Raw genomic sequence first — 26,277 nt, 5'->3', positions numbered from 1 at the left:
TTTGAATCCAGGTTTAAAGAATTCCAGTGCCGGCACTCTGCACCTATTTCGCTCTAGACACTCATTTCCCCTAAGGATCAGAGAAACTCAAAATAGGCCCCTTGTCGTCTCCGTAAGTCCGCAAGGTCCTGCCAGTTCCCAGTGAGCAGGGCACCGGCAAATACAGTCTGCGACCGCGAGACGTAAAGGGAGGAATGCTCCTCGGCGCCCCTCCCCAGTCTATCCTAAAGTCAAGAACGTCCGAGCCCGCCTTTCTCCGGGGGCGGGCTGCACTAAAACAGTAAAATCCCCCATTCCCCATCAGCGGTCGACTGGGGGCTCTCCCGAAGCGGCAGCTCTATAGGACCACTCTTCTACCCCAAGATCGCTCGGCTTCGGCCCCCTCGGTGCCAGGGTTTGCGGGACCCCACGCTCAAAGTCTCAGGCTGGGGTCGACAACTGCAGAGAGGGTCGGGATAGGAAATTGCGGGTAGCGGCAGATGCGGGTCCCCAGGCATCCCGGAGGTTCCCACAGGTCTGCAGTGGGCCTACTTTGCGAAAAGGGCCCAGCTGCGGCGAGCCTCTTTCAAATCAGATGCCAGACAGTGTTTCTTCGGATCCATCCAAATAGGTCCCTAATTTCTCCTTGTGGGAGCCCTGGGCCTCCTTCCAGGCCGGAACCCAAGTGTTTAGGCGGCTGGGAAAGACGGGCCCCCTTTTTCAGGTCTCTCGCGACCTCTAGCCACTTCCGGTTGCTAACGGTTCCCAAGCAGCCCACGAAAACGCTACGTGAGCTGGGCCCTGGGCCAGAGGCAGAAAACGGACGGAAGAAAAGGTCTGGCCGGTGAGTGTCAGAGTGAGAGCGAGGTTGGGTGGTGTTCTCTGCCGGTGGATAGGCTCGACCGTCCGGTTTGGGATTGGGGTTAAGTATTAGGGAGCGGTTCAAAATTATGCTAATTGTTAAGATTACGAGTATTATTTAAAAATACACACAACAGCAACAATACAATGAGTCCATGAAGATCAAATGTCAGTTAACTGATTTAAGCAGCTTTGATAGGAAGAAAATGCTGAATTTAAGGCTAACAAAAAGATCTAAGTGCGCTGTTAGGGACTAAGACTTTTATAACATTATGGGCCAATCACTCTTCTAAACCTTTCACATTTGGTCACTCATTTAATTCCTACTTTATGAGGTAGATATCATTATAATACTGTTTTACAGATGGGGAACCTGAGTTTCAGAGAAAATAAGTGTATTAGCCAAGGTCATATAACTAGTAACTGGCAGAACAAAGATTCATACTCAGGCATTCTTCCTTTAAATTCTGTACTCTCGCCTTTCGTTGATAACCTGGTTTTATCAGCTTAGGAAATTTGCTGTCCAGATGAAAGTATAAGTTTCTACAGAGATACGTTATTGCAGCAGTGTTCTGAATCTCATCGGGTTTGTTGGCAATTTGTCTTTAAACAAAGGGTTTTTTGTTTGTTTGTTTTTGTTTGTTTTTTCTTTTTCTCTCCCTTTTTTTTTTTTTTTTTGACAAGGGTGCCTTCCACAGAGAGATTTAAGGAGAAGAGAACAATAAAAATTTTCATTTTAATAAATAAGCCCCATTTCAATGTCCCCTCTCCAGTTTCATGCCTCTGATTCTTCTCTGTCATTATTTGTTTCTGTTAGGTTAAATCATTTTACCTTTCTGGTATTTAACCATTTTGACCCACAAAAACAAGGGATTTCATTTGTTTAACCTAATACAGAGACATCTTTTCAAGCAGAATTTAGGAATCTACAACAATGAGCAAGATTATATTTTCATCTCCAAAATGTATCTTAAATCTGTTTGTTTCTCTTTATACCCACTGGGAACCCATGGTCCATGCCACCACCTTCTCTCACTTGGGTTACTACAGTAGCCTCTGGACTGATTTCCTTACTTCTGCTATTTTCTCATTCTTGCCTCTTTAAGGAGCCAGAATGATCTTTTAAAAACAAACATTGGATTATGTTCCTCCCTTCTAGTAGTTCCCCATCACGTTTAGAACACACATCCCGGCCCCTGCTCACCTCTCTAACCTAATCTTGTGTGACCTTCCCCTTAATCCAGTGCTTTCAACACGTGACCTTTTTCAGTTCCTGTAACACACCAAATTCATTCCTAATCAGAGACTTTGCATTACCTCTCTCCTTTGTGTGGAATGGTCTTCTGCAGAACTGAAGGTCAGTTCTGTCTAATAAATAGGAAGATAATAGGATTCACCTATGTAATTTAAAACTTTCTTATTAATAGCCATATTAAAATGCAAAAAGGCAGGTGAAATTATCTTTAGTTTAAACCATCATATCCAAAATATTACTATATCAACATCTAATCATTATAAAAATTATTAATATCCTGTATTCCATTTTTTGAAAGCCAGTGTGTTTATACTTATTGGACATCTCAATTCACATATTACATTTTCATAAATAATTTATACTGAGATTACATAAAATTTAAAATGGAAAAAATAGATTCACATATCCAAATTATTTCAAACATACTTAAAAGTTACCTAGTGAATTATGAGTTTTAAAGTTTAATTAAAATTATAAATTTAGTTCCTCAGTTGCAGAGCCGAATGTACTTCGTGGCTACTACACTGGACAGTACAGATTTAGATCAAGGATAAAATGTCTATGTTCATGTTTGGGTCAAGGGGCAAAGAAGAAAATTGCACCAGAAGTGTGGCAAGGAGGGAAGGGGAAGGTCTGCAAAAATGCAGTGTAAGCTCTTTATGCAAGTCACACTGAAGTCACATTACTAGTCCTCACTAGTAAATAAGGTAAGGCTTTCTAAAGTAGACTACTTTTTAGCATCATTGCTGCACTGATTTTAGATATGTTGGGAATAATTTTCTGGGGTAGGAAAATGGTCCAGTAGTGCTGGTCACATGTAGCATTTCTTTCTTCTCTTTCCTTCCTTTCCCTCCTTTCTTTCCCTCCTCTCTTTCATTTCCTTCTTTCCCTCCTTTCCTTTTCCCTTCCCCTTTCCCTTCCTTTTGTTTCTGCTGTTGTTGCCCAGGCTGGAGTGCAATGGCACGATGATCTCGGCTCACTGCAACCTCTGCCTCCCGGGTTCAAGCCATTCTCCTGCCTCAGCCTCCTGAGTAGCTGGGATTACAGGCATGCGCCACCATGCCCAGCTAATTTTGTATTTTTAGTAGAGACGAGGTTTCTCCATGATGGTCAGGGTGGTCTGGAACTCCCAACCTCAGATGATCCACCTACCTCGGCCTCCCAAAGTGTTGGGATTACAGGTGTGAGCCACCGTGCCCGGCCACATGTAGCATTTCTAAGTAGAATTTTATTGTATATGATGTGGAACAGTCATAGAAATCTGATTATTTTCCTATAGTTCAGGGGTTCTCAACTGGGGGTGATTTTGCCTCTCAGGGGACATTTGCCTCACTCAGCCTGCCCACCAAATTGCCTGGAGACATTTTTGGATATCACAAGTGGAAGTACTAGTAACATCTAGTGGGTAGAGGCCAGGGATACTGCTAAACATCCTACAGTGCAGAGGACAGCCCCTGACATCAAACAATTGTCTGGCCCAGAATGTCAATAGAAATAGTTTCTCAAGGTTGAGAAACCTTGCTCTAGAGGATCTGAGTAAGAAAGACTGAGATACCTACTCTTTTAAAACCTCAGCCTAACTCCCTTGTAATAGTATGATGGGAAAAACAGGTTGTTTTGAAGCATTTCCGTTTCCATTTGTTTCCACTGTTGATGGATTTTGTGATGAGACTATAATAAAATAATTTCATCCTCAGGATAAGAATGTAGACCATTTAATAAAGCTAATATAGTGTGTGCTGTACACATAAGACTCAAAGCACTTGGGATCAGGAGCTAGTCTTTTTACCTTTATATAGCTTGTATCAGATGATCCACTGTCTCCAACAATGATTGATGCCAATATATTAGAATCACTTGTCTATCTTTCCTATCTCCATCCCTTGTTTTATAGTTGTTCCTCTCCCTATGCCCTTGCCCTCCTTTTAAAATTATTCTCTTTTCATCCCTTTCTCCTCGTTTTCCCCCTTTTCATCAATACCCACTGACACCTCCTATAAACCCTCCCTCAACACTCATCTATTTGTTCCATTCATACCTGTTGACACCCTCACTTAGAACTGCCAGTTCACTACTATCCCATCTGTGTCTGAGAGAGCTGTCCCCCATAATCCCTATAGCTGTCTGTTGTAATTACTGTCTTGTTAGTCCATGAAACTACAAAATATAAATTCTTGACTCCTCCCCCAGAAAAAAAAAAAAAAAACCCTCCAGAAAGATATGAAGAACAACAACACATTTGCTTTCGACACAACTCTCTGAGGAACTGCTTTCGATGTTCAGGGTTTTTTTTTTTTTTTTTTTTTTTTTTTTTTCAGACCAGGTGCTGTCCATTCGGGATGGCTCTCTTCTAGAACTGATACAGTGTCCAAAATATTACACCTCCTCTTCCAAGAAATGTGGCTTGATTGAGCTGTGTTATTTCCAACTGGTTGCACTCTCACCCGTTTCTTCTGTGGGTTTCTACATGCTTACTAAGACACTGCCTGCGTCTCCATAGTACCAGCAACTACTTCGATTTCCTTTGACCTCATGCCTCTTTTGCCTTTTGCCTGCAATTATCCTAGATCCCACTGACTGTTCTTCTCTTACCTACATCATGCTAGGCTGTCTCTGGCCCCATGTCTTTCTGTCCCTCCCTGACTCTTACCGTTACCCTTCTGATTAACATTAGACCAAACCTGTGGTGGGCACTGTGGTGGCAATTTGGAATCAACATAAAATCTAAAAAGGGGCCGGGCGCGGTGGCTCAAGCCTGTAATCCCAGCACTTTGGGAGGCCGAGACGGGTGGATCATGAGGTCAGGAGATCGAGACCATCCTGGCTAACACGGTGAAACCCCGTCTCTACTAAAAAATAAAAAAAAAAAAAAAACTAGCCAGGTGAGGTGGCGGGCGCCTGTAGTCCCAGCTACTCGGGAGGCTGAGGCAGGAGAATGGCGTGGACCCGGGAGGCGGAGCTTGCAGTGAGCTGAGATCCGGCCACTGCACTCCAGCCTGGGAGACAGAGCGAGACTCCGTCTCAAAAAAAAAAAAAAAAAAAAATCTAAAAAGGGTAGAATGGTTATACTGCTCCAGACTGCTCTTCACTCAGCCTTTAAGGGTGCAGAACTCTAAGACTAGAATAGCTCTTTGTACATAATACGTATTCAAAACTACTAGCTGAATGGAATGTTCTGTCATATATAGCAGAAGTCCCCACGTCCCCGCCATGGCCAGGAAATCAGGAGGTGAGGGGCCAGTGAGCAAGCAAAGCTGAGCTCTACCTCCTGTCAGATGAGCAGTGGGATTAGATTCTCACAGGGTCGCAAACCCTATCGTGAACTGCACATGCGAGGGATCTAGGTTGCACTTTCCTTATGAGAATCTAATGATAAATGAAACCACACCCACTTCCCTGTCCCTGGAAAAATTGTCTTTCACGAGACCAGTCCCTGGTTCCAGAAAGGTTGGGGACTGCTGATACAGAGGATAAAGGAAAATCAGTCTGTCATGTGTTTACCAATTTTAGGAAATCTACTCTTGGGGTAGCCAAAATCATCTTTCTTACCATTGCAGAAGCCTCCCTAAATTCAAGGAAGGATAAGATCAGAAACATGAGTTTCCCCTTTAAAGATCTGAACACTTTCTAAGCATTGTAGTGTTTCTCAGAAAGATTAAAGGTAAAAGGGGAAAAGCCATTATTCAGAAAGCACCTAACTTTATTTTTAAAATAAGGATGTTTCTAATACTAATATTAAATATTTCATACTTTACTTTTCAGGACCATTAAAGAAAATCCTTTCTTTGACTGTTTCAAATTCTTTGAAATATTGCTCAGGTAATTATAGTAAGTCACAAAACAAGTATTCGTGTGAAACCTGACATTAAAAAATGTGTTGATGTAAGATATTCAAAGTAAATATACATTTTTTTTAAAGGACCATTATGTTAAAGGGACATAAAAGCTCAGTTTATGTTTAGGGCATTATGAGAAATACCTCAAGATTCATTTTCTTGGCGGGGCATGGTGGTTCATGCCTGTAATATCCAGCACTTTGGGAGGAGGATGGGAGGATTGTTTGAGGCCATGAATTCGATACTAGCCTGAGTAACATAGTCAGACCCTATCTCTAAAACAAACAAAATACCCAGACACGGTGGTGTGTGCTTGTAGTCCCAGCTACTCTAGGAAGGCTGAGGTGGGAGGATCGCTGGAGCCCAGGAGTTCCAGGCTGCAGTGAGGTATGATTGTGCCACTGTACTCCAGCCTGGACAATGAGGCTAAACTCTTTATTATTATTATTTTTTAAAGATTCATGTTCCTATAGTTGTAGACATAAAAATGATTCTTGTAGTTTTCCTGATCTTAAACACAACGATAAAGCAGGTGTTCTTAATAGATATCTTCAATTGAAATCTCTTAATTGAAAACAAGAGATTTGAAGAGATTAGATCGCTTCTTTCCTGATTGTTTTGGTGATCATTATTCCTAGAACTAAGCAAAGAACCAGAGTTCTGCTCTTGGCAGTTTGATTGGTGGTGTGAATTTGAATGTGCAAGGCCTTCGGCCACAATTCCTGTCATGGTATAAGATTCTCAAATTAGTGATGTGGCCAGGTGTGGTGGCTCACACCTTTAATCCCAGCACTTTGGGAGGCTGAGGTGGGCAGATCACTTGAGTTTGAGACCAGCCTGGCCAACATGGCAAAATCCTGCTAAAAATACAAAAATTAGCCAGGCATGGTGGTGCATGCCTGTAATCTCAGCTACTCAGGAGGCTGAGGCAGGAGAATCGCTTGAACCCGGGAGGTGGAGCTTGCAGTGAACAGAGGATCACTCCAGCCTGGGTGAAAAAAAGACAAAAAAAGTGTGTATCTGTGCTATCCAATATAGTGGCCACTAACATGTAGCTATGAGCACTTGAAATGTGAGGAACTGAATTTTCCATTTTATTTGAGTTAATGTGAGTACTGGCCACCAATCTGGACAAACTGGACCAAGTTAGATCAACCCCTTCCTATCTCCCTCAGTTTAAAATAACCTGAAATCCAGAAAAGAAGTTATTTATCTAGTTATAGATCCTTTCCTCTCCCCAGCAACTCCTAATGATCACAGACTGCCTTCTCCTCCATTTTGTTTTCCTCAGCCTCCTTTTTTTTCTTCTTTTTGAGATAAGGTCTTGCTGTTGCCTAGGCTGGAGTGCAATGGTGCAATCACGTCTCACTACAGCCTTGAACTCCTGGGTTCAAGTGATCTTCCCACCTCAGCCTCCTAAATAGTTGTGTGGGACTACAGGTGTGTGCCACCATGCCTGGCTAATTTTTCTTAATTTTCTGTAGAGGTGGGGTCTCGCTGTGTTGACCAGGCTGGCCTTGTCTTCTGATGGCTTATTCTTTATCACTGGCAAACAAAAATTTCCAAAAAATAATCATACTCCCCATTTTAAGATAAAAAAGGGATATTTAGGATATTATATGAGTAATGATGGAAAACAAATAATTAGCATTGTTTTATATGTTAATCTCAAAAGTAGTTTTCATCTGTTTTAACTTGTCAAAACATACCTGGTGAGCTTCCATTATCATCTGTACAGAAGGGGAAATGAAGGCAGAGAAAAACTGTATGTCTTGCCTAAAGTCAGACAGTGAATGGTCAACTAAAAGGATCTAGAGCAGAGACAGAATTAATTCACTGTCTTTCATCCAGGAACCATTGATCTTGGACTGCAGGTGACCAGTGTTGTCAGTGGACAAAGCTTTCTGAAAGAATTCTTGATTCCCCCTCAAAACTGAACTAATTTGAAATAAAAGGACATTTTACTCAGGTAGATTCTTTGGTGCCAGAGAAATTTAATGATGACTGAAGCTTTGACCACACTGAGGAAACTCAAGGTTTCTAAATTAGATTCTCTGATAACTAGTTAGGCCTGAGTGTCTAAAGAACTTTTGATATCACTACTATATTAGTAGAGTTTATTTGCTGTGTGAATTCTTTGATGTCTAATAAGAGCTGAACTTACTCGGAAAGGTCTTCCACACTCATCACATTCATAGGGTTTTTCACCTGTGTGGATTCTCTGATGTTGAATAAGACCTGTGCGCCCACTGAAATCTTTCCCACATTCTTTACATTTATAGGGTTTTACTCCAGTGTGTACTCTATGATGTCCAATGAGATGTGAGCGCTGAATGAAGGCTTTTCCACACTCGTCACATTTATACGGCTTCTCTCCAGTGTGAGTTCTCCTGTGTTTACTAAGGTCTGAGCTATGACTGAAACTTTTCCCACATTCATCACATTTATATCGTCTTCTTTCCCTCTGTTGCCATTCTGATCTGCCCTCATTTTCCATAATATCTTTGGACTTAGGATGCTGAGGAGTATCTTTGTTCAGTCTGTCATTTATCTCCCCAAGGAATTCCTTGTCTTTGGGCATATCTTCCTTCTGGAACAACTCTTCATTCTTAGTCCTAGTTTTATCACCTGTAACAAACAAACAGTACACAAACGGGTCCTATTGTATGTTTGAGAAGCAAACAGCCTATGGAAGAAAGAACATGTAAATGTTATAAATGTGTTATAAAATAATGAAAGTCAACATAACAACACACATATCAAATATTTGGTACCATCTTATTTTTGGTATCATCATAGCACAGAGTCACAATGGAGGGAAGAAATAAGGAAGATATAAGCAGAAGAAGTTGTTTGAGAGTAGATTAAGAAGAAAAGGCAAAAATAGAGCTCAAAAGATAAGCTAGCAATACTGTATAAGGGAAGAAGGATAAATGAGAGGACTATAGATATGCCAAGGATAATTAGAGAGACTGGAGAACAGAGATGGGGATGGAGGTAAAAGTTTGGGAGAAACATGCAGGGGCCTGAAACATAGGTGGCAAGTAAAATCAAGTAAAAGTGAATGGAGAGGATAATAGGATTTGGGGTCTGAAAGGAATATAGTGAATAGGAACCATCCAAGGAGAGGCGTGTGTTTGAAGGATAATAATTAGCTGGAAGCAGGGTGACAACATGCAGGTCAGGGTAAACAGAGGAATGAAAAGGAATAGGAAATGACAATGGATAGTCAGTGTATATGCTGGATAAAATATTTTTTTCCTGAAACTGATGTTCTTGCTGTTATCGCCTCCTGTCTAAATCCTAGCTTAGTGGTTTCTAACCTTACTGTGCATCAGAATCAGCTGGATGGTTTATTAAAACACAGATTGCTGATTTTCCCTCCCACAGATGACTCCTTATCAGAATCAAACTCAGAGCAGTTGCTATTCTTAGAATATTATTCTCTGATGCTTTTTTCTCTGTTTCTTTGCCTAAAATGTCACCCCCTTTCAGTTCCCACATGACCTTCTCAGCTCAAGCAAGCCTACTCTGTGATACTTTTGCAGGTGCACCTTAGGGATAGCTATGCTCTTTGCAGTTCACAGTGTATCTCTAGTACAGTAATTATTATGCTATTGTAAGTGCTCACTCTTCTGCTTCTTGAAGAGAAGTAATGTAAGTGTCTTACCTTTGTATTCCTTACATTTATTTTAGTATAGTGCCTGGCATACAGCTGCTACTTAGTAAATGCTCAATGAAAGATGAATGAATCAAAAGATGGGTTGAGCTAGGCACAGTGACTCACGCTTATAATCCTAGCACTTGGGAAACTAAGGTGGGAGGATCACTTGAGCCCAGGAGTTTGAGACAAGCCTGGGAAACATAGTGAGACCTCTCTTCTAAAATAAAATAAAATAAAATAAAAATAAAAAAGAACAGATAGGAGGTTCTCAATCTCACTTCTAAAGTCAAACTAACCAGTACTCCACTCCTAGAGTTAAAGCACTTAAATGCTTCTTTATGTTACATATAATTAAATGTCATCCTTTCCAGATAGCAGCTAGGAACATCTTCGCTCAAAATAATCTTTCAGATTAGACAAATCATTGGGTAGGGATCCTACAAAATGGGAGAACTATATTGGTAAAACTTAAGTAGTAAGAATACAAAATAGGCTGGAGTAAAAGGAACTACCCGGAGAGGCATTATTAGACATGAGAGCCTCTAGAGAAAGGGCGGTAAGCACTGAAAAAGGTAGGGTTTGGACAAACTGGAATTTAAAATTCACCTGCTTTTTAATGTAGCCTGGGGGATACACTAGACACCCTCGTTTGTAATTAGGGAGCTGGGATGGGGGACCAAACCCAGTTAATTTGACATGCAGATAAAAACAAGAAACTTTGCTGTACTGACTGATCATTGTCTCTTTTCCCTACTTCTTTCATCATGGGAATGTGTTATGGATTGACTTGTCTTCCTCCACAAATTCACACATTGAAGCCTTAACCCCTTTCAAACATTACTGTATATGGTAATAGGGCCTTTAATGAAGTAATTAAGGTTGAATGAATTCATAAGGGTAGGACCCTAATCCAGTAGTACTAGTGTCCTTACAAGGGGAAGAGACACCAGGAGTGTGTGTGTACAGAGAAAGGCCATGTGAAGACACAGCAAGAAGTCTGCAAGCCCAGGAGAGAAGCCTCACTAGAAACTAACCCTGTAAGCATCTTCTTCTTGGACTTCCAGCCTCCAGAACTGTGAGAAAATAAATTTCTATTGTTAAGCCACCCATAAGTCTATGATATTTTGTATGGCAGGCCTCGCTGACCAATACAGGGTGCCATAAGTTCTCCTGTCTCAAAATGGAAATTTAGGGAGATTTGGAACTAGAATCATTAGATAACAGCAGAATTATAAGGATATTAAATAAACTCCATCCTCATCCCTTGGGCCAAATAACAGCTTTTTTTGTCCAGTGAGAAACTAAAATATAACTCTATCATGGAGCAAGGGTAATAACAGGAGAAAATTATCCACAGTGAGGTGGAGGACAAGCAGGGAATCTTTAAAAGGAGAAAGTTCTCGTCTCACCGAAGGAAGCACCTCTTCCCTCATATACTTAGAGCTGTTCCTGCTTACCATTCCTTTGTGGTTTCCCAGCTTCCTGCTCCAGTTGGGTCTTCTTGGGATGGAGCTGGACAGTCAGTGATTCATATGGCCTTCCCAAGGGGGCCAACTTGTCCATGAGTATGTCCTGTCTCTCTGAATTGCCTGGGACCTAGGGAAAATAAGGTGTGTAAGGTGAACTTTATGGAAACTTAAGTAACTTCAGATAATCAAATGAAACATCTGCCAGGGACATAGGAAGGGGGGACAAAGTCTCATTTCATTGTAAATGGCAATAATGGCTAGGAAAAGGAACAGAGGCTAATCTCTACAATTGAGGACACTAGAGAGTAAAATTCAGTGTCTCTTCTTTCATTGATCTGCAGAAGTCCAGGATCAGAGCACTGGGATTTGGAAGGTAGCTTAAAAATCATCTAGCCCAACTTCCAGCAAATGGGAGCATTTCTTCTATAACCATTCTGTCTGATATGGTAGTCACTAGCAAAATGTGGTCACTGAGTACTTAAAATATGGCTAGTACAAATGAGATAAATATCGTGGGTTAAAAATATATTTCACCTGTTTTTGTTTTTTTAATGTGGCTACTAGAAAATTTAAATACATATACAGCTTTCATTACATTTCTGTTGGACAGGTCTATTCTGCAATATCCTTGACATCTACTTGAATCTCCGCTTGAATACCTATATGGAAAGGGAGTTTCTTATGGGGTAGCCTATTTTATTTATGGGTATCTATGAATGGCAGAAAATTATTTCTTTTCCTCTAATACCTGATTGCCTTTTGGTAACTTCCCATTGATCTTAGCCTTCCAAACAGGCATAGAATCAGTCTAGTGACTCTTTTTCTCTTTACCCAGCCACACTTTAATTATTTGACATAGGTAGTCAGGTCCTTTCCTATGCCTTGTTCTTTAGAGTATAAATATTTTGAGATGTTTTTTCATATGCCTTTTGCTTTGGCTCCGTCCATATGCCCTTATCACTCACAGCCAGATGACTGCCCCTTCACACCTGCTTTCCAGGTTCATCAAGCTCTCTCTCCAGATCCTCCAGCACAGTCACTGCCTCCTCTCCAGTCTCTGGATGGTGTGCCTGCACCCATGCTTGCAGGTCTTTAGGAAGAATGCTCAGGAACTGTTCTAGCACCAGCAGGTCTAAAATCTGCTCCTTGGTGTGGCATTCTGGCCTCAACCACTGACGGCAGAGCTCCCACAGCTGGGTAAGAGCTTCACGGGGTCCAGGTGCATCCTGATAGCAGAGCTTCCTGAAGTGCTGTCTACAGAGTTCCCTCCTGTGAGGACTGCACTTTGGTGAGCTGGAATCCTGTCCCCAGTAATGGTCTTCTGCCTTAATTATCGGAAGTCCTTTTCGTTCCTCAGGTTCCAGGGCTGTGGTCATTCTGGGCTCTGTCGGGAGAGATTGAGTCAAAGAGAATCTCTTAGAATCCTGCCTCAGAGACACTCCTAAGGCATAAAAAGTTGTTACCATAGAGAAATTACAAAAATTGCTGTGAACATAAACACATCATAATGAAGCCAAGCCACCAGAAGTCAATCAGAGAAAACAGTCTTATAGGAAGCTGAAAACAACAAAACAAAACAATAAACAGTGACGCAGGGACATGGTTTGAATCTGTGCTCTATTGTGTAACTTGGGAAGTTATTTATTTGGACTAGAACTACAGATCCTCATGTACAATTCTCATGTGTGTTACAGGGTTGATACATAGATTACATGAGAACGTATGCAATGTCTCTGGCATGGCAGCAGGCACTAGTAAGCACTAAATAAACACCAAGTATTATTAACTGCTTTGTTAAAAGGCTCTTCATTCTGTTACTATGAGATGCATGGGCCATTTGTGTCCCCAGGATTCACTGGTTATAGGATATGTGTGCCAGCCCTGGAAGGGAATCAGATGCCTCTGCAAAGGAACCCGCAACCAGTGTCCCCCTTCCACCCGTCCTCTCCCAGAAGGTCGGGCCAACTCCTCTCCCGTAGATCTGTTGGGGGACGGAGGGAGGGAGAGGAGTATTACACTCTACCCGCGACAGGGAGGTGTGGGGAGGGTGTTGCTGCTGACCACAGCTGCGCCTTGTCCCCTTTTCTCCACCTGGGAGCCGGGAGACACTCACCTTACGCGCGGGGAGGAACAGGTGCAATAGCTAGCGTCCTTTGGACAGCCCCGAACAAAGACTAGACTTAAAGACACCAATCAGCGCCCGGCCGCTTCAGCCGGGCACTTCCGGGCCGCTCTAGGAAGCTTCGCCTCTGTGGCAGCTTTAGGGCTTGCCTCCTCAGCCCTAGGCAGTGGAGGACCCGGGTTCTACACCTCGTATTGATGGGATTGCGGGGCCTGCAAGCAAGTCTTATTTCTACTTTTTAAAAATGTTTTCCGGTTTAATTATTAAATAAGTAATATGGATAAGTAATGCATTCACATACATTTATTAAAAAAAGTAAATGTCCCCCAGCGTCTAGTTTGACAGTATTTTTCGTGACTTGTATATCCTTCCATAGATACATTACACCGTTATAGATTGTCTGCGCTTTTTCCCCTCTGCATAAAGAGTAGCATTTCTGTAACTTTCTTATTTTTCTTTTTACCAAGTGATCTTGGTAAAGACTGTACATAACTGTTTCCTTGATCTTGGTCTTTTTAAACAACTGCACAGTATTCAACTGTGTATTATGTGCCGTAATATATTAATAAAGTACCCCATTGGTGGCCATGAGGTTGTTTCCAATTTTTCTTTTTCAAACATTGCTGCAATAACTTACCGTGAACTCACATTTTTCATGTGTAAGGATATATCCATAGTCTGCATTTCTAGAAAGGGAGTTACTACAGCATAGAAGAGGGAAATTTGTACTTTTGTTAATGCCAAATCACCAATCATAGAATCTACTAGCAATATTCTTATTTACCTATACTTGTCAACACAGTGTTATAAAATATTTTGATCTTTGCTAAACTGATGGTTGAAAAATGCTCTTAGTTTTTTCCTCCCTCTTCCCGTTTCTTCCACAAATATTGATTTACCTACTATGCCAGGCACTATTGTGGAAGCTGGAACTAATTTTGAGCAAAACAATGCCCTTTCTTTCATGGAATTTATAATCGTGTGTGTGTGTGTATGTGTGTGTGTGGTGGCAAGGCAGGCAATAAACCAAAAAAAATATAGTGTATAGATGGTGAATATTAGTGCTAAGGAGAAAATAAAGGAAATAGGGAATTTGGGGTGAGAATGAAGTGATACAGTTTAAATAGGATATTCATGGAGGACCTGACTAGTAAATTGACATTTGAGCAAAGATTGAGGGAGCTGAGGGAATGGGCCATCAGGGATAAAGATGTTTCAGGGAGAGGGATAACAAATGCAAAAGCCTGGAGTGAGGTATGTTTTAAGTAATTTGGGCAAAGGAAGGATACTTGTTTTTCTGGAGCTGAGTGAGCAAAAGAGCATTGGGTGGAGAGAGAGTGAGAACCTTCGGTGAGTGCAAGGGTATTTTTACTCTAAAATGATAAAATGCTAAGCTACTGAAAGTTCATTTTCTTTTCTCTTTTCTTTCCTTTTCCTTTTTTTTTAAGTGATGGGTCTCATTCTGTCACCCAGACTGGAGTGCAGTGAGTGGTGTGATCATAGCTCACTGCAGCCTGAAACTCCTGGGCTCAAGTGATCCTCTTGCCTCAGCCTCCTGACTAGCTGGAACTACAGGTGTGAGCTACACAGCATGGCTCATTCGAGATTTCTGAGTAGAGAAGTAACATGATTAAACTTGGGTATTGAAATTATTATTTTGGCTGCTATGTTAACAGTAGACTTGAATGTGAAGGGGTTGGGCAAGGGCAGAAGCAGGGAGACAGGTTGGAAAACTGGACTGGGAAGGGGCTTTTTAAGAATAACGCAAAACCCTAAAGACATAAAACTGAAAAGGCCATGGAGGAAAAGATAAATGAAACTGGTCTTGTAAAATTAAAATATTTGAATGAAAAAAGTAAAAATAAAATATAAATTAAAAGTAAAATATGCCACACATCTAAAAGACACAGCTGATTTTCCTTATATACAAAGACCTTTTATCTTACCAAAAAATAAAAATATGAACAAGCCAATAGAAAAATAGACAAAGTACTTAACCTGCATGCATTTATTGTCAGGCCTCTGACAATATGATACAAAGCCATCATAACCCCTGTGACCAGCAAGTATACATCCAGATGACCTGGAGCAACTGCAGAACCACAAAAGATGACATTCCACCATTGTAATTTGTTCCTGCCCCACCCCAACTAATCAATCGACCTTGTGACATTCCCCCCACCCCCGACAATGAGTCTCATGATCTCCCCACCCTGCACCTTGTGACCCCCGCCTCTGCCCACAAGAGATAACCACGTTTAACTGTAATTTCCCACTATCTACCCAAATCCTGTAACACTGCCCCATCCCTATCTCCCTTTGCTGACTCTCCTTTTGGACTCAGCCCACTTGCACCCAAGTGAAATAAACAGCCTTATTGCTCACACAAAGCCTGGTGGACTCTCTTCACACGAACTCAGATGACATTTATAGAACACAAAACTAAGAATAATGAATATGAAAAGATTCACTAATAAGAATTTAAATAAAACAAGAAAGATGTTTAAAAATCTTTCAGATTGCTAAAGACAAACAATTTATAATATTCAGTGTTAGGAAGTGTATGGATATACGGGCATACTTAGTTGTACATTTTTAGAAGGTAAGACTTATTTAGAAGGTGAGAAGTTGTCCATACCCCTTGATTCAAAACTTAGCTTCCTGGATTTATCTATATAGAAATGCTTACTTAAATGTTTGAACGTATGTACAAAGAAGCACTGTTTATTTAAATTGGGAAACTCGAATGCCTAATATTTGGAATTTAAATTTCTATATGTCTATTCATTAAAATACCACCCAGTTTTTAGAAACTAAGAGATGCCAAAGGTATATTGAGTAAAATAAAAAGTTACAAAAGATATGGTATGATTGTTTTTGTGAAAATTATTATCTTAAAAATGTTGGCCAGGCACGGTGGCTCACACCTGTAATCCTAGCACTTTGGGAGGCCAAGGCAGGCAGATCACGAGGTCAAGAGATCGAGACCATCCTGGCCAACATGGTGAAATCCCGTCTCTACTGAGAATACAAAAATTAGCTGGGCGTGGTGGCATGTGCCTGATAGTCCCAGCTACTCAGGAGGCTTAGGCAGGAGAATCACTTGAACCCAGGAGGTGGAAGTTGCAGTAAGCGGAGATCATGCCACCGCACTCCAGCCTGGTGACGGAGTGAGACTCTGTCTCAAGAAAAACAAAATAAAGTAAAATAAATAAATAAATAAATAAATAAATAAATAAAATTCACCGTGAGTATCAGTTGGGGGTAATCTTAAGGATAACTTGCATTTTATACATTGTATATTTCTGGAATATTTCAATTTCTTATGAAGATTTGCTACTGGGAAATGGGAAAAGATAATTGTTCTTAAAAACCCATTTATTCTCCACAACCTACAAATTGATGGAGAATTTCATCAATATCTATTTTCCTCCTCTGAAATTCTTTGTTTGACAAGTCAAAGATAAGTAATGAATTCACATAAATTTATTAAAAAGAATAAATGTCCCCAGCATCTAGTTTGACAATTTTTTTTTTTTTGTGAAATGTATATCCTTCCGTAGATATATACCTTTTGTAGATATATACCTTTCATCTTAAAGGAATTATGCCTTGTAAAAGGGTATAATTCCTTTAAGATGAAAATCAGATTCAAATTCCCTGTGCTTTTAAACAGTAAATATAAGTGAGCAAATAAATTTGTGTGAAACATTTAGAAAGTGTAGATATAAATAATTTTCAAATAAACTTTAGAACACTCTCCACTCTGGAAAGAAAATTTTAGAAAAAGTATAACCCCTGCATTTCTTTCCATTAGAAGTACATGATCAAAAGCCAAAGTCCCTTTTTCCCTTGACTGTGACATAACATGTCCCTCATAGGCAACTGAACAGATAAAAAATCCAGACAATGCTTAGTAATTTCCTGCTTCCCCTTTAGTTCCCCTTTGCTCTCTTTATTTTAAATATCTTACTGAATTAAATTATCTCATCAGGTTTTTAAGCACAAGCCCAGCCTGCTTTCTGGATGACACCTGCCACAGGTCAACCTTCCTGAACTTCCTAAATAGCCCAGAATATTCAAATATGCCCCTGGCTCATCATCCAACTTCGGAGAATTAACTGGCTAGCACCTTGGAGCACCTGCTGTGGTAACGTGGGTGGCTGAACACCAGACAAAAGGAGGATTCCAATCATTGTCGCAGATCTTGTTAAAATCCTGGCTCTATCCTCAGCTTAGGTGTATTCTTCCTGTACTAGGATAAAGCCTCTCTGACGTCTTCATTAGTCTAAGTATACAGTCTGGTATATGACAAGCAGGACCTTCCTCTCCTGCCCCTGTATCTTCCAAAACTACAAAAACAGAAAGCCCCAACCTTCTCACCCCTGCCACACACAAATCCCTACAGTGGACTATTTAAAAAATAACAGTACTTGGTAGATGTATATTCTCACTTGCTTTCGTTATAGAAAAAAGAAAGAAAATAAATGAACTAAGCATCCAACTCAAGGAATTACAAAAAGGAGAAAGCCTCCCCTGCCCCCAAGGAAAAAGCTAGAAAAAAATAAAGTAAAAGCAGAAGAAAATTGATTAGAAAATAGAAAATAGAAAAATAGTGACATTAATAAATAAATACAAAAATAAAATCTTTGTTAACAAGCCTATGGTAAATCCAATTGAGAGAAAACATTTAAACATTATAAATCACAAATAGCAGAGGAAAATAGCCTGCTAACATTTTTTAAAATCTCAATGAAATTAGTGATTTTCTGGGAAAAAATATTAGTTCCAAAATTCATTTGAGAAGTGGACAAATCTAAATAAACGAACCCTACCCTAAAGACAATAATTGAAAATGTTATGAAAGAATAATCTCTGGACTCAGATAATTCTGTAGCATTTTAATTTTTCAAAAGCATTTACATGTGTGTGATGAATTCTTTCTAACTTTTCCATTTGGAATATACAGAAATTGGAAGAAAAAAGGGGAAATCTAATTACCTAATTACCCAAATACAGTTGAGTTTGTTGTAATTTCCTTTCAATTTTTAATATTTTAAATATTTTACATAGTTGTGATTATATTATGTAATATATTCAGTGATGAAAAGAACACAAGCACGGCTATGCTGCTTGACTTTTTTTTTTTTTTTGAGACGGAGTCTCGCTCTTTCCCAAGGCTGGAGTGCAGTGGCGCTACCTCAGCTCACTGCAGCCTCTTCCTCCCAAGCTCAAGTGATTCTCCTCCCTCAGCCTCCCGAGTAGCTGGGACTATAGGCGCACACCACCATGCCCAGCTAATTTTTGAATTTTTAGTAGAGACAGGGTTTCACCATGTTGGCCAGGATGGTACAATCTCTTGACCTTGTGATCCACCCGCCTCAGCCTCCCAAAGTGCTGGGATTACAGGTGTAAGACACCATGCCCGGCCCGCTACTTGACATTTTAATGTAATAAAAACTTGTCATTTTATTATAAACTTTTCATAAGAATAATTTGTCTATACATTGTTTAAGAAAATATATAGAACCTAAAAGAAGAATTGGAAAGTTTACATTAAATATATAAGGTGCTTGGTACAATGTCTGAACCACAGTAAGTGCTCAACAAATGGCAGCTACTATTGCTATACTTTATAAGGGCTTTTCCTTTTGCATGTATCATTTATTTAATTCAGAATGAGTATTATTATCTCAGAAAATACTGTTGCAGGGTGGAGAGGGGGAATAGACAAACTTCTTCCCACAAAGGAGCACTCTGGATGCCTCTGGAGAAGCCAAGCATATATTTTTGCTCCTCAGGAGAACCTTTTTTGCTGAAGTGGCATCTAGGCTGAGCAGGATTCAACAAATTGGGGCCTAGAGTGGTAGACAGGAGAGGTATCCTGTGTCAACACTCAGAGACTAACACAGGGCAAGGATCCTGAGTGGCCCTCAAGGAATAGTAGTAAATTTAGATTTGGGTTAGGATCCTTCATATAAGGCATTTGGCTTACATGGCTTGGAAATAAAAGGTTGATTATTACTCTGAAGTCAGTGATAAAAAGAACATAAAGTACTCCTACCTCCAGAGACCTTCAGCTTCCATCTCACATTTCTCTAAAGGTTGCTGCGTTCTCCCCTACTATACTTTCACTAGCTTGGCTTCCATTTCCTCTTTTTAGTTTGTTTTTGTCATGTCCTTGTCCTTTTTAACCACTTTTTCCCTTCCCCCCTCCTAATTTCTCTTCACTTTCCTTTGCTCATAGAGTTTATTCCCATCCTTCCCTTATTCTTCGCTGCTTTTTTCAGCCTACCTCTCCATTTTCCCACTTTGGCCCCATTCTACCATTTTTCCCACAACTGCTCCTAATACTAAATACTTCAAATGTAAATGATTCTCTCCTCAGTTTAATACCTGCTTTTGGCCCGGTGTTTTTTCACTATTACACTTAATGTTGACCCCCTTCATGTGTTTTTTATCTTACCCAAAGAACTAGTCTTTAAGGAGTCTCCTAGAAGCTATTATAGTTGACTTCCCATAGATTACCTACAAATTCTATCCAAATAAGATTTCGAAGTGGCTTTCCTCTAACTTCAGGTGATCAAAGAATATATTTAAAATTTTTAATCTAAATCTTCAGATTTGTTAGCAGAAAACCTATTCTTCATAGAAAAATTTAATTGGAAGGCTAATATATAAAACTAATGAAAGTGAAGCTGTTTGGGTGGTAAAGCATCTACAGTCTTTGAAGCCTCAGTAAGAAATCCTTAGGGCACACAGTTTAAATGGGTGAATGAAGGGGACAGTGAAGGGGTGGCCTGCCCCTCCACACCTGTGGGTGTTTCTCCTTAGGGGGAACCAGAGACTTGAGAAAAGAAATGAGACACAGAGACAAAGTATAGAGAAAGAAAAAGTGGGCCCAGGGGACCGGCGCTCAGCTTACAGAGGACCCACGGCCAGCCCAGTCTCTGAGTTCCCTTAGTATTTATTGATAATTATCTTTACCATCTTAAAGATAAGGGAGTGGCAGGACAATAGGATCATTTTAGGGAGAAAATTAGCAGTAAGACATATGGATAAAGATCTCTGTGACATGAATAAGTTCAAAAGAAAATACTGTGCCTTGGTACACATATGCAAACATCTCCATAAACCTTTTAGCAGCATTGCGCCAGCGAGTCCCACCTTATGCCTTAAGGCAGTTTTCTCCTATCTCAGTAAACAGAGCATACACCGAGATGTTTCATTGCCTAGGGACGGGCAGGATTTTTAACCAGCAAGCTGCCTTCAGGCACTTGTTTAACAAAGACACATCCTGCACAGCCCAAAAGCCATTAAACCTTGAGTCACCACAGCACATGTCTCTTGCAAGGTCAAGGTTGGGGGTAGGGTCACAGATTAACAGCATCTCAAATACAGAACAAAATGGAGTCTCTTAATGTCTACTTCTTTCTATATAGACACAGTAAGAGGCTGATCTCTCTTTTCCCCACAGGACAGTATAAAGCAACAGAAGCTGTGTGGCAGTGAGGACCGTGTCCAACTGGAGAGTAGAATGAATTTGAATGAATTATTAGAATGAATTATTATTTACACAGGTAGGATGGTTCAGTGAGGGTAAAACAAGATTCGTCACGCAAATTCCCAGTAACCTTTCACATCTTAAAGATGGCAAACAGTCCAAATGGGCTGTACTTGGCCTGCACAGGCATTTCCCCACCCAATGCAGTATTTTTAGTACTTTGTGTTCTAGGTGAGAGTAGAATGAATCAGCTCGTCAACTGCTGCCATGTGGGAATGTGGTGTCTAATGTAGTCACGTCATGCATTTTTGTAAAAGTATCTGGAAAGTTAGATTTTATGTGAAATCTCCAGATTTTTAAATAATGGTAATAGTTTTAAATATTTTTAAAAATACTGCATTGGGAGGAAATGCCTGTGCAGGCCAAATACAGCCCACTTGGACTGTTTGCCTTCTCTAAGATGTGAAAGGTTACTGGGAATTGGTATGATGAATCTTGTTTTACCCTCACTGAACCATCCTACCTGTGTAAATAATAATTCACTCTAATATCACAAAATGGCTTTTGTATTTCACAATGCTTTTAGGGTAAGTAAGTAAAAAGCTATAGTATTTTATCAAGTTAAAAAAATACAGGGCTTTTTTATGTAGATCAGATGTTCTAATTTCACACTCTAGAGAAGATTATTACTCCAACTTCAAAGAAAGCAAATAGAAGAGGAGAAAAAGGGAAGGGGAAAGAGAACAGTAGTAATTGCTAAAACCTCCAGTATATGTCTAATAGAATTTTTAGATTTCCTGAGCCACTTGCTTTAGAGACATTTTGAGAGTATGGAATAAGCCCCTGCAGAGTCCCAGTTTATCAGGGGATGTGCCTAATGGCAGAGAATCAGAAAGCCTTGTTTAGCAAGCCTGCAGGTGCTTGCCCATTTCAGCCTTCACATATATTTTCTTTCCTTTTTTCTGGGACAGAGTCTTGCTCTATTGTTCATGCTGGAGTATGGTGGTGTAATTATAGCTCATTGCTGCCTTGAACTCCTGAGCTCAAGCAGTCCTCCTGCCTCAGACTCCTGAGTAGCTGGAACTACAGGCATGCACCACTATGTCCAGCTAATTTTTAAATTTTTTGTATGTTGTATGTAATTTTTTGTTATATGTAATTTTTCTATGTTGCCCAGGCTGGTCTTGAACTCCTGGTCTCAAGTGATCCCCCACCTTCACCTCCCAAACTACTGGGATTACACGCCTGAGCCACCATGCCTGGCTGTATTTTTAAATGACTGCTGAAATTGCAATAGTGATTGCAGAGTTCCCTACAAGACTGTATTGGTGGCATCTTTTTCTAGTTGGGCTTTTTTGATGTTCCACAGGAATGAGCGTAGATGAACAATGTTGCACCACGCTTGACATCACCGGGGATTCTTTTCAGTGTGGATTTGCTGATGTAAAATGAGGTGTAAGCTCCGCTGGAAAAGTTTTCCATATGCACCACATTTGCAGGGCTTTTCTCCAGTATGGGTTCTTCGGTGTCCCAAAAGATGTGAGCTGTTACTGAAAGCTTTCCCACACACATCACACTCATAGGGCTTCTCTCTACCATGGATTCGCTGGTGTCTAACAAGAGCTGAACTGTATCTGAAGGCCTTTCCATGCTTGTCCCATTCATATGGTTTCTCTCCACTGTGGATTTTCTTGTGACAGAAGAGGCCCAAGCACTAGCTAAAGCTTTTCCCTCACTCACTACACTGCTATGGCTTCTCTTCAGTATAAACTCTGATGTTGTCTCAGATATGAGCTCAGAGAGGATTTCCCACAGTCATTACACTGGTATGGTTTCTCTTCTGTGTGAGTTCTCTGGTGTCAAATAACATCTGAGCTGTCATGAAAAACTTTCCCACACTCACTACATTGGAAATGTTTCTCCTGTGTGGGTCCTTCAATGCTGAATAAGATATGAACTGTAATAAAAGACTTTCACACTCATCACACTGATAGGGTTTTATTTGGCTAAACTAAAATTTACTGATGGTCAGTAAGTTGTGAGCTCTGAGTAAAAGTTTTGATACATACATTACATACATGAACAGCGTGTCTTACGGTACAGATTCTTTTATGTCCAATGAGGCTTGAGTTTTGAGTGAATGTTTTCCCACATTCATCACACTTATATTTTCTCTCAGTTGATTGTGTTTCTCTGATATACTACTTTGCTTTTTTTTTTTTTTTTTAAAGACGGAGTCTCGCTCTGTCGCCCAGGCTGGAGTGCAGTGGCGCGATCTCAGTTCACTGCAACCTCCAGCTCCTAGGTTCAAGTGATTCTCCTCTCAGCCTCCCAAGTAGCTAGGATTACAGGCTTGCACCACCACACCTGGCTAATTTTTGTATTAGTAGAGACGGGGTTTCACCATGTTGGCCAGGCTGATCTCAAACTCCTGACCTCAGGTGATCCGCCCATCTCTGCCTGGAGTGGTGGGATTACAAGCCACTGCGCTCGGCTCTCTGATATATTTCTGTCCATCCTTCATGTTCTTGGGTTTCTCCTCATTCAGAAGCCTTTCCATTGATTTTGCCAGGCAAATTTTCTTGGGATTCCATATCTACAGTAAGTTCCTGCCCTTGAATCAGTTCTATATTATTGATTCTGATAACATAATCTGAAATAAAAAGTAGAGCATCCAAATGTCACTGGGGTATACAGGAACTAAAATCATATACTAGAAGTAAATGGCTTAAATATACCAACAAAATGGTTTTAAAACATTTGAGGAGGAAATTGGGGATGGCAATGGAAGAGAGGATGGACAGAACTTTGAAGGCATGATTGAAGAAAAGAATGGAGAAAAGTAGGGAGGAATGATAATCATGATCCAGTGAGCAAGCACAGTAAACAACAGAAGAGATCTAAGATAAAAATATGTTCACCAGGAAAGGCCGGAAGTTGAGTAGAGAAAAGTAAAAAGAGAGACAGGAAGTCAACAGTGGCAGGTAACCCGTGAGTGCCATGAAATAGTTCTGTGCAGGTTGCCCTGAAGGCCTCTGGGAATACCGAAAAAGTCAGGGAATCAGAGCACAGGGAAGTATCCCATTTCCCATGTGCAGAACAAACAGATTAGGCACCTTAGACAAAACAAGATGTTATCACGGGAATAGAACAGAAATTACTTTGGTCCCTAAAGACCTCACTACTTTTTTTGTAGAGAACACTGGGGATCTGTCAAGCTTGAAACTGCATTCTTTGGGTCATTTCAGACTTCCCAGGCTAACAGTCACTAATAGAGAGAAGGTTCTTTAACAGACCCTCAACCTGCATCTGTCTTTGCCCAGGGGATCCATGTTCCTATAATTCCTCTGCCTATATTTTCTGGAGAGGTTCCTCTGAGCAGGGTCTCAATACCCTCATTTCTTCAGGGCAGGAGATGTGGCCATATCCTCAGTAATCTATAGTTTTTGAAAACATGAGATTTTCATACCCAAGGCATATTTGCTTGAACTTAATCCTATTTTTAGGACCCAGAGTAAAGGGGAGAATTTGTAACTACATAGGAAGAACACAGAGAAAAGCAGTGTTTTGAGTGGATAAGGAACATTAAATGGAAAAAAAAAAAAATCATGAAGACAGCTGAAGCACTAGGACACGGACAAGTCACAGCTAACTCTAGGCAGAGGCAGTGGGATTCATTGTACTAAAATGTGTTGACTAAACAGACTCGGATGAAGAAGAGAAGGAGCCATGGTGAGACAGTGAATTCAAATCTTTGAGAATGTGGATGAGGAATAAAGTTCACTAAGCAATCTGTCTGAGAAAAATGACTCTCATCTGGGTCTTGGAACTTCTGTGAAGGGCAGGAACAAGGGATGAGGCAGAGCTGAGAAAGCACATTGCCAACAGTGAGATCAACCTTCTCTGGGGGCCTCGTTTTACACCAGAGCCTGCAATAATCTCACCATACCAGCTTGCCACACTGCTTAAAAACCCCTCACTGTTAGTGGCTATTTAAGGTTATCTTAAAGTCTTTGGGTACTTTAAAACTTTATGTTACAGCTACCTGTCTTGGTCCATTTTGTGCTGCTATAACAGAATACATAGACGAGGTAATTTATAAAGAACAGAAATTTATTTCCTGACTTCTGGAGGCTCGAAGGTCCAAGATCAAGATGCTGACATCTGGTGAGGGCCTTCCTGCAGTGTCATCCTAGTCAGAAGATGGAGGGGAAGAGAGAGAAAGAAAAGGGGAAAGAGGTGTTGGAGGAAAAAACACACCAAACTCATCCTTTTATTAGGAACCTACTCCCATGATAACTAACCCACTCCCACAATAAAGACATTAATCTTTTCATGAGGGCAGAGCCCTCATAACCTAGTCACCTCCTGAATATCTCACCTCTCAACACTGTTGCACTGGGGATTGAGTTTCCAGCATGTGAACTCTGGGGGACAGGTTCAAACCATAGAGCTACCTGAAATATATCTGTGTGCAGAATCTGAAAGCAAATTGCACAGATACACATTTATAAAAGAACATAGTCTTTTAGAACCATTAGCAGATAAAAAAGTGACTATCATAGATGGCATCCAAAAGACTACTACAGATATAGTAACTAAAATCCATATTAGCATCAGAAGAAAATATATGGATTATTATAAAAAAGAAGCACAACATAGAAACTCAATTAGTAACTGAATAAAAGAGGTTGAGGAAAATGGTGTATTTCCAGTCAAGATGGCACAGTGAGTTTGAAGGGGTGGCCTGCCCCTCCACACCTGTGGGCGTTTCTCGTTAGGTGGAACAAGAGACTTGAGAAAAGAAATGAGACACAGAGACCAAGTATAGAGAAAGAAAAAGTGGGCCCAGGAGACCAGCGCTCAGCATACAGAGGACCCACACGGGCCCCAGTCTCTGAGTTCCCTTAGTATTTATTGCTGATTATCTTTACTATCTTAGAAAAAGGGAAGTGGCAGGATAATAGGATCATTGTAGGGAGGTGGTCAGCAGTAAGACGTATGAATAAAGATCTCTGTGACATAAGTTTAAGGAAAAATGCTGTGCCTTGATAAGCATATGCAAACATCTTCATAAACCTTTTTAGTGCATAAAGAGCGGCATTGCGCTAGCAAGTCCCACATTTCGCCCTAAGGCAGTTTTCTTTCTCAGTAAACACAACATACAATCAGGTTTTACACCGAGATGTTCCATTGCTCAGGGACGGGCAGGAGAGAGATGCTTTTCTCTATCTCAACCGCCAAGAGGCCTTCTTTCCTCTTGTACTAGTCCTCCTCAGCACAGACCCTTCACGGGTGTCAGGCTGGGGGACGATCAGGTCTTTCCCTTCCCACGAGGTCATATTTCAGACTATCACATGGGGAGAAACCGTGGACAATACCTAGCTTTCCTAGGCAGAGGTCCCTGCCACCTTTGGCAGTATATGTGTCCCTGGGTAGTTGAGATTAAGAGAATGGTGATGACTTTTAACCAGCAAGCTGCCTTCAGGCACTTGTTTAACAAAGCACACCCTGCACAGGCCAAAATCCTTTAAACCTTGAGTCACGACAGCACATGTCTCTTGCAAGGACAAGGTTGGGGGTAGGG

General features: G+C 40.7%; 2 protein-coding genes across 13 annotated transcripts; one reads left to right on the top strand and one right to left on the bottom strand.

Moving 5' to 3' along the window:
* The first annotated feature begins 479 nt into the window (after nt 1-479).
* LOC126953752 (uncharacterized) lies at nt 480-26,277 on the top strand. Of its 11 annotated transcripts, XR_007725346.1 has the most exons (6): nt 738-823; nt 5,858-5,914; nt 8,214-8,311; nt 14,635-14,761; nt 17,181-17,341; nt 20,664-26,277. XR_007725346.1 is itself a non-coding variant. In XM_050789370.1 (3 exons), exons 1-3 carry the CDS (start codon nt 480-482, stop codon nt 17,305-17,307), a joined length of 528 nt encoding a protein of 175 aa, XP_050645327.1. In that variant the 3' UTR covers nt 17,308-17,341. The 11 variants fall into 11 exon arrangements, 4 of the variants coding, with proteins under 4 accessions (XP_050645327.1, XP_050645328.1, XP_050645329.1 ...); XR_007725343.1 differs by having other exon boundaries at nt 17,181-26,277; XR_007725341.1 differs by lacking the exons at nt 17,181-17,341; nt 20,664-26,277 and adding an exon at nt 15,205-16,412.
* Nucleotides 7,906-12,530, bottom strand: ZSCAN16 (zinc finger and SCAN domain containing 16). Of its 2 annotated transcripts, none has more exons than XM_050789364.1 (3): nt 12,054-12,530; nt 11,053-11,191; nt 7,906-8,559 (listed from the first exon to the last, which is right to left on the bottom strand). In XM_050789364.1, the coding sequence occupies exons 1-3, from the start codon at nt 12,528-12,530 to the stop codon at nt 8,039-8,041; spliced, it is 1,137 nt and encodes a 378-aa protein (XP_050645321.1). In that variant the 3' UTR covers nt 7,906-8,038. The 2 variants fall into 2 exon arrangements, with proteins under 2 accessions (XP_050645321.1, XP_050645322.1); XM_050789365.1 differs by having other exon boundaries at nt 8,467-8,617.

Source organism: Macaca thibetana, chromosome 4 (genome assembly GCF_024542745.1).
Source record: "Macaca thibetana thibetana isolate TM-01 chromosome 4, ASM2454274v1, whole genome shotgun sequence".
NCBI classification, from domain to species: domain Eukaryota; kingdom Metazoa; phylum Chordata; class Mammalia; order Primates; family Cercopithecidae; genus Macaca; species Macaca thibetana.
The sequence above is the reverse complement of the archived record's forward strand: the minus strand, read 5'-3'. Positions and strand labels throughout refer to the sequence as shown.

Bases quoted from the DNA above. Each gene is read 5' to 3' on its own strand.
- LOC126953752 (XM_050789370.1), top strand. From the start codon at position 480: ATGCGGGTCCCCAGGCATCCCGGAGGTTCCCACAGGTCTGCAGTGGGC. The intron at 824-5,857 runs GTGAGTGTCAGA...TTTACTTTTCAG, and splicing joins CGGAAGAAAAGGTCTGGCCG to GACCATTAAAGAAAATCCTT. The intron at 5,915-17,180 runs GTAATTATAGTA...TTATCTCATCAG, and splicing joins TTCTTTGAAATATTGCTCAG to GTTTTTAAGCACAAGCCCAG.
- ZSCAN16 (XM_050789364.1), bottom strand. From the start codon at position 12,530: ATGGTAACAACTTTTTATGCCTTAGGAGTGTCTCTGAGGCAGGATTCT. The intron at 11,192-12,053 runs GTGTGAAGGGGC...TATTTTCCCTAG, and splicing joins TTGATGAACCTGGAAAGCAG to GTCCCAGGCAATTCAGAGAG. The intron at 8,560-11,052 runs GTAAGCAGGAAC...TGTTTGTTACAG, and splicing joins TGGGAAACCACAAAGGAATG to GTGATAAAACTAGGACTAAG.